Here is a 7,500-nt window from a genome sequence, read left to right as displayed (position 1 = left end):
ATCCACTGAGTCAGCATCCCAAATTGAACCCGACTCCTTGACCGAGGCCCTACGTAGTGCACTACAGTTGACCGAGGCCCAACATATATATATATATATTTATTTTTTTTTACCTTTATTTAACTAGGCAAGTCAGTTAAGAACAAATTCTTATTTACAATGATGGCCTAGGAACAGTGGGTTAACTGCCTGTTCAGGGGCAGAACAACAGATTTGTACCTTGTCAGCTCGGGGATTTGAACTTGCAACCTTCCGGTTACAAGTCCAACGCTCTGCCGCCCCTGCCGCCCACATAGTGCACTACGTAGTCTATGTGACACTGGGCAGCACCTAGTAGTGCTCCGCCCACTCTAAAACTACAGACTCTTATTGGCCCATCTGCCTGTCAACTATACCTAACACAGAAAGGCAGACCGAGCAACAGTGTTCTGTTCTGTATATCCCGACCAAAAAAAGAGTCTGTATGTATCCTGCTGGTATCAGTTTAAAAAGGCTGATAACATATGAAACAGATGGCATCATTCTAACGCAAACTACACTACACGCAAACTACTGCAAACATAGTTACAACATTGTCTGTTTATTATTATTATTGTCCTCAGGTCTGATTTATATTAGTATTTATTATGGATCCCCATTAGTTCCTGCTACTCTTCCTGGGGTTTATTATGGATCCCCATTAGTTCCTGACAAGGCAGCAGCTACTCTTCCTGGGGTTTATTATGGATCCCCATTAGTTCCTGACAAGGCAGCAGCTACTCTTCCTGGGGTTTATTATGGATCCCCATTAGTTCCTGCCAAGACAGCAGCTACTCTTCCTGGGGTTTATTATGGATCCCCATTAGTTCCTGCCAAGACAGCAGCTACTCTTCCTGGGGTTTATTATGGATCCCCATTAGTTCCTGCCAAGACAGCAGCTACTCTTCCTGGGGTTTATTATGGATCCCCATTAGTTCCTGCCAAGGCAGCAGCTACTCTTCCTGGGGTTTATTATGGATCCCCATTAGTTCCTGCCAAGGCAGCAGCTACTCTTCCTGGGGTTTATTATGGATCCCCATTAGTTCCTGTCAAGGCAGCAGCTACTCTTCCTGGGGTTTATTATGGATCCCCATTAGTTCCTGCCAAGGCAGCAGCTACTCTTCCTGGGGTTTATTATGGATCCCCATTAGTTCCTGCCAAGGCAGCAGCTACTCTTCCTGGGGTTTATTATGGATCCCCATTAGTTCCTGCCAAAGCAGCAGCTACTCTTCCTGGGGTTTATTATGGATCCCCATTAGTTCCTGCCAAGGCAGCAGCTACTCTTCCTGGGGTTTATTATGGATCCCCATTAGTTCCTGCCAAAGCAGCAGCTACTCTTCCTGGGGTTTATTATGGATCCCCATTAGTTCCTGCCAAGGCAGCAGCTACTCTTCCTGGGGTTTATTATGGATCCCCATTAGTTCCTGCCAAAGCAGCAGCTACTCTTCCTGGGGTTTATTATGGATCCCCATTAGTTCCTGCCAAGGCAGCAGCTACTCTTCCTGGGGTTTATTATGGATCCCCATTAGTTCCTGCCAAGGCAGCAGCTACTCTTCCTAGGGTTTATTATGGATCCCCATTAGTTCCTGCCAAGGCAGCGGCTACTCTTCCTGGGGATTATCATGGATCCCCATTAGTTCCTGCCAAGACAGCAGCTACTCTTCCTGTGGTTTATTATGGATCCCCAGTAGTTCCTGCCAAGACAGCAGCTACTCTTCCTGGGGTTTATTATGGATCCCCATTAGTTCCTGCCAAGGCAGCGGCTACTCTTCCTGGGGATTATCATGGATCAACATTAGTTCCTGCCAAGGCAGCATCTTCTCTTCCTGGTGTCCAGTAAAATTAAGGCATTCATGCCATTTTAAAAACATTATATTACATGGCCCTCAGGCCACTACTCTCCTCCCACCCTCACATAGAACTCTCCCCTCTCCCTCACATAGAACTCTCCTCCCTCCCTCACATAGAACTCTCCTCCCACCCTCACATAGAACTCTCCCCTCTCCCTCACATTGAACTCTCCTCCCTCCATCACATAGAACTCTCCTCCCACCCTCACATAGAACTCTCCCCTCTCCCTCACATAGAACTCTCCCCTCTCCCTCACATAGAACTCTCCTCCCTCCCTCACATAGAACTCTCCTCCCTCCCTCACATAGAACTCTCCTCCCTTCCTCACATAGAACTCTCCCCGCTCCCTTCCTCCCTCACGTAGGACCCTCCTCCCTCCCTCCCTCACATAGAACTCTCCTCCCTCCCTCACATAGAACTCTCCACCCTCCATCACGTAGAACTCTCCTCCCTCCCTCACATAATACTCTCCTCCCTCCCTCACATAGAACTCTCCTCCCTCCCTCACGTATAACTCTCCTCCCTCCCTCCCATAGAACTCTCCTCCCTCCCTCACCCTCATGTAGAACTCTCCTCCCTCCCTCACCCTCATGTAGAACTCTCCTCCCTCTCTCACCCTCATGTAGAATTTTCCTCCCTCCCTCACCCTCATGTAGAACTCTCCTCCCTCCCTCCCTCCCTCCCTCTCTCACCCTCATGTAGAACTCTCCTCCCTCCCTCACCCTCATGTAGAATGCTCCTCCCTCCCTCCCTCCCTCCCTCCCTCACCCTCATGTAGAACTCTCCTCCCTCCCTCCCTCCCTCTCTGACCCTCATGTAGAACTCTCCTCCCTCTCTCACCCTCATGTAGAATTTTCCTCCCTCCCTCCCTCACCCTCATGTAGAACGCTCCTCCCTCCCTCCCTCCCTCACCCTCATGTAGAATTTTCCTCCCTCCCTCCCTCCCTCCCTCACCCTCATGTAGAACTCTCCTCCCTCCCTCACCCTCATGTAGAACGCTCCTCCCTCCCTCACCCTCATGTAGAACTCTCCTCCCTCCCTCACCCTCATGTAGAACGCTCCTCCCTCCCTCCCTCACCCTCATGTAGAACTCTCCTCCCTCCCTCACCCTCATGTAGAACGCTCCTCCCTCCCTCCCTCACCCTCATGTAGAACTCTCCTCCCTCCCTCCCTCCCTCCCTCCCTCACCCTCATGTAGAACTCTCCTCCCTCCCTCCCTCCCTCCCTCCCTCCCTCACCCTCATGTAGAACTCTCCTCCCTCCCTCACCCTCATGTAGAACGCTCCTCCCTCCCTCCCTCACCCTCATGTAGAACTCTCCTCCCTCCCTCCCTCCCTCCCTCCCTCACCCTCATGTAGAACTCTCCTCCCTCCCTCCCTCCCTCCCTCCCTCACCCTCATGTAGAACTCTCGTCCCTCGTTGCCCGGTCCTTTGATCTGGAAGATGTAGAAAGCTCCAGGGTATCTGGTAGTGGCCTGCATCTGGAAGATGTCTGCTGGGACGCTGCGGCCTGAGGACAGGTCCATGTGACGGTAAAGGATGGTGAAGGGCCTGTCTCTACAAGCTGGGTTCTCAGCACTACACATACACTGACTGGAGAGAGGGAGAGGAGGGAAGAAAACGTACTTTAAGCTTGGTTAATAATATAACAGTATAATAGGTACATTTATATATACACAAATAAAACATCAGAAGTATCACGTCAACACATGATCAACACATCAACACTAGGTAGGTTTCCATCCAATTGGGGATCATAAAAAAAATCTGCATTACAATTTGCATTTTCCCACTAGAGATTTGTTTCCATCCAATTGGGGATCATCAAAAAATCTGCATAACAATTAGCATTTTCCCACTAGAGATATGTTTCCATCCAATTGGGGATCATCAAAAAATCTGCATAACAATTAGCATTTTCCCACTAGAGATATGTTTCCATCCAATTGGGGATCATCAAAAAATCTGCATAACAATTAGCATTTTCCCACTAGAGATTTGTTTCCATCCAATTGGGGATCATCAAAAAATCTGCATAACAATTAGCATTTTCCCACTAGAGATATGTTTCCATCCAATTGGGGATCATCAAAAAATCTGCATAACAATTAGCATTTTCCCACTAGAGATTTGTTTCCATCCAATTGGGGATCATCAAAAAATCTGCATAACAATTAGCATTTTCCCACTAGAGATTTGTTTCCATCCAATTGGGGATCATCAAAAAATCTGCATAACAATTAGCATTTTCCCACTAGAGATATGTTTCCATCCAATTGGGGATCATCAAAAAATCTGCATAACAATTAGCATTTTCCCACTAGAGATATGTTTCCATCCAATTGAATTGCAGCAGATAAAAGGATGTGAATGATGACACAGTATGCATAAAAATAACTTTTGCGGATAAATTCCCATGTATCTCCCCCCCCCCAAAAAAATAAAAAAAAAGTTAAATAGGTTTCCAGACGCATTTTAAACTCTACTGATGCTTAAGTGCAACAAAAAAATGTGTTACATGTATATATTGAATGTGTCTACTCAGGTATTGGCCCCCTGTGCTCTAGCCAACAGCTGGCAGAATGATGACACAGTATGCATAAAAATAACAGATATAGTTTCCTACATGATCATTACGAACAAAAAGAGCGAGATCCTTTTATTTTTCAAACTGCAGCCGAGCTCGAGATCTTCACGTCACTAAAGAACAAGACCTCTCGATATTTATTGGAACGACTCATCAAACTCGTCATGTTGTATTTTCACCACCACGTGAAGTTCATCATTATTTATTTCATCTGTAGCCTAATAAACTGCATGGTTTCCTGAGTCGTAGTGGGGAGGACCACACACCATGTCATCTGTAGCCTAATAAACTGCGTGGTTTCCTGAGTCGTAGTGGGGGAGGACCACACACCATGTCATCTGTAGCCTAATAAACTGCGTGGTTTCCTGAGTCGTAGTGGGGAGGACCACACACCATGTCATCTGTAGCCTAATAAACTGCGTGGTTTCCTGAGTCGTAGTGGGGAGGACCACACACCATGTCATCTGTAGCCGAATAAACTGCGTGGTTTCCTGAGTCGTAGTGGGAAGGACCACACACCATGTCATCTGTAGCCGAATAAACTGCGTGGTTTCCTGAGTCGTAGTGGGGAAGGACCACACACCGTGTCATCACGTGACTCCAAGAAAATCGTCCAAAATGAGTTGATTTATTGCACAGTGGCTGCCTTCCATAGACACCAACTGGAATGCTATTTTTATTGACAAATACTGACAATTTACTGACAAATTTCCATTAGCTGTAATAATATTTCTAATTAATATGTTAGGTCATTATTTCCATATTTACGCATAAAGGCATTTCCACCACCATCATTCATGTTGTCGACATTTGGAAAGTTCACCAACAAATTAGCTGTTTTCAAATAAGCCGGTCGTGACATTTTCGTGTTGACAAACTATAGTTTTGGCAAGTCGCTTAGGACATCTACTTTGTGCTTGACACAAGTAATTTTTCCACCAATTGTTTACAGACAGATTATTTCACTTATAATTCACTGTATCACAATTCCAGTGTGTCAGAAGTTTACATACACTAAGTTGACTGTGCCTTTAAACAGCTTGGAAAATCCCAGAAAATGATGTCATGGCTTTAGAAGCTTCTGATGGGCTAATTGACATAATTTGAGTCAATTGGAGGTGTACCTGTGGATGTATTTAAAGGCCTACCTTCAAACTCAGTGCCTCTTTGCTTGACATCATGGGAAAATCAAAAGAAATCAGCCAAGACCTCAGAAAAATAATTGTAGACCTCCACAAGTCTGGTTCATCCTTGGGAGCAATTTCCAAACACCTGAAGGTACCACGTTCATCTGTACAGACAATAGTACGCAAGTATAAACACCATGGGACCACGCAACCGTCATACCACTCAGGAAGGAGACGCGTTCTGTCTCCTAGAGATGAACGTACTTTGGTGTGAAAAGTGCAAATCAATCCCAGAACAGCAGCAAAGGACCTTGTGAAGATGCTGGAGGAAACAGGTACAAGTATCTATATCCACAGTAAAACGAGTCCTATATCAACGTAACCTGAAAGGCCGCTCAGCAAGGAAGAAGCCACTGCTCTAAAACAGCCATACTAAAGCCAGACTACAGTTTGCAACTGCACATGGGGACAAAGATCATACTTTTTGGAGAAATGTCCTCTGGTCTGATGAAACAAAAATAGAACTGTTTGGCCATAATGACCATCGTTATGTTTGGAGGAAAAAGGGGTAAGCTTGCAAGCTGAAGAACACCATCCCAACCGTGAAGCACGGGGGTGACAGCATCATGTTGTGGGGGTGCTTTGCTGCAGGAGGGACTGGTGCACTACACAAAATACATGGCATCATGAGGAGGAAAAGTACGTGGATATATTGAAGCAACATCTCAAGACATCAGTCAGGTCAAGTCAAGACCTGACCAGTCAAGTTAAAGCTTCGTCGCAAATGGACAATGACCCCAAGCATACTTCCAAAGATGTGGCAAAATGGCTTAAGGACAACAAAGTCAAGGTACTGGAGTGGCCATCACAAAGCCCTGACCTCAACCCTATAGAAAATTTGTGGGCAGAACTGAAAAAGCGTGTGCGAGCAAGGAGGCCTACAAACCTGAGTCAGTTACACCAGCTCTGTCAGGAGGAATGGGCCAAAATTCACCCAACTTATTGTGGGAAGCTTGTGGAAGGCTACCAGAAACATTTGACTCAATTTAAACAATTTAAAGGCAACGCTGTCAAATACTAATTGAGTGTATGTAAACTTCTGACCCACTGGGAATGTGATGAAAGAAATAAAAGCTGAAATATATCACTCTCTCTACTATTATTCTGACATTTTACATTCTTAAAATAAAGTGGTGAATCTAACTGACCTAAAACAGGGAATTTTGTTTGTTTACTAAATGTAAATGTCAGGAATTGTCAGGAGAAAAGGTAAAAAACGAGTTTAAATATATTTGGCTAAGGTGTATGTTAAAACTTCTGACATCAACTGTATATATTAAGTAAGTATGTGGGACACCCCTTCAAATTGGTAGATTCAGCAACCATCCCGTTGGTGACAGGTTTATAAAATCGAGCACACCACCATGCAATCTCCATAGACAAACAGTAGCAGTAGAATGGCCCCATACTGAAGAGCGCAGTGACTTTCAACGTGGTACTGTCATAGGATGTCACCTTTCTATCAAGACAGTACGTCCAATTTCTGCCCTGCTGGGGCTCACCAGCCTCCCCTGCTTCACCAGCCTCCCCTGCTTCACCAGACACCCCTGCTGGGACTGCCCCCGGTCAACTGTAAGTGCTGTTATTGTGAAGTGGAAACGTCTAGGAGAAACAACGGCTCAGCCGTGAAGTGGTAGGCCACAAGCTCACATAATGGGACCGTGGAGTGCTGAAGCACGTAAAAATTGTGTATCCTCGGTTGCAACACTCCAAACTGCCTCGGGAAGCAACGTCAGCACAATAATTGTTCGTCAGGAGCTTAATGAAATGAGTTTCAATGGCCGAGCAGCCGCACACAAGCGTAAGATCACCATTCACAATGCCAAGCGTTGGCAGGAGTGGTGTAAAGCTCGCTGC

At 45.9% G+C, this 7,500-nt stretch overlaps 1 protein-coding gene across 1 annotated transcript in view; it reads right to left on the bottom strand.

Moving 5' to 3' along the window:
* Window positions 1-7,500, bottom strand: part of LOC139374397 (fibulin 5) — a 68,987-nt gene that overhangs the window by 3,333 nt on the left and 58,154 nt on the right. The window contains exon 10 of the mRNA XM_071115446.1: window positions 3,264-3,462. Within this exon, the coding sequence (XP_070971547.1) occupies window positions 3,264-3,462 (199 nt within the window). The remainder of the gene's footprint in view (window positions 1-3,263; window positions 3,463-7,500) is intronic.

The sequence above is a fragment of the Oncorhynchus clarkii genome, chromosome 19 (assembly GCF_045791955.1).
Source record: "Oncorhynchus clarkii lewisi isolate Uvic-CL-2024 chromosome 19, UVic_Ocla_1.0, whole genome shotgun sequence".
NCBI lineage: Eukaryota > Metazoa > Chordata > Actinopteri > Salmoniformes > Salmonidae > Oncorhynchus > Oncorhynchus clarkii.
The sequence above is the reverse complement of the archived record's forward strand: the minus strand, read 5'-3'. Positions and strand labels throughout refer to the sequence as shown.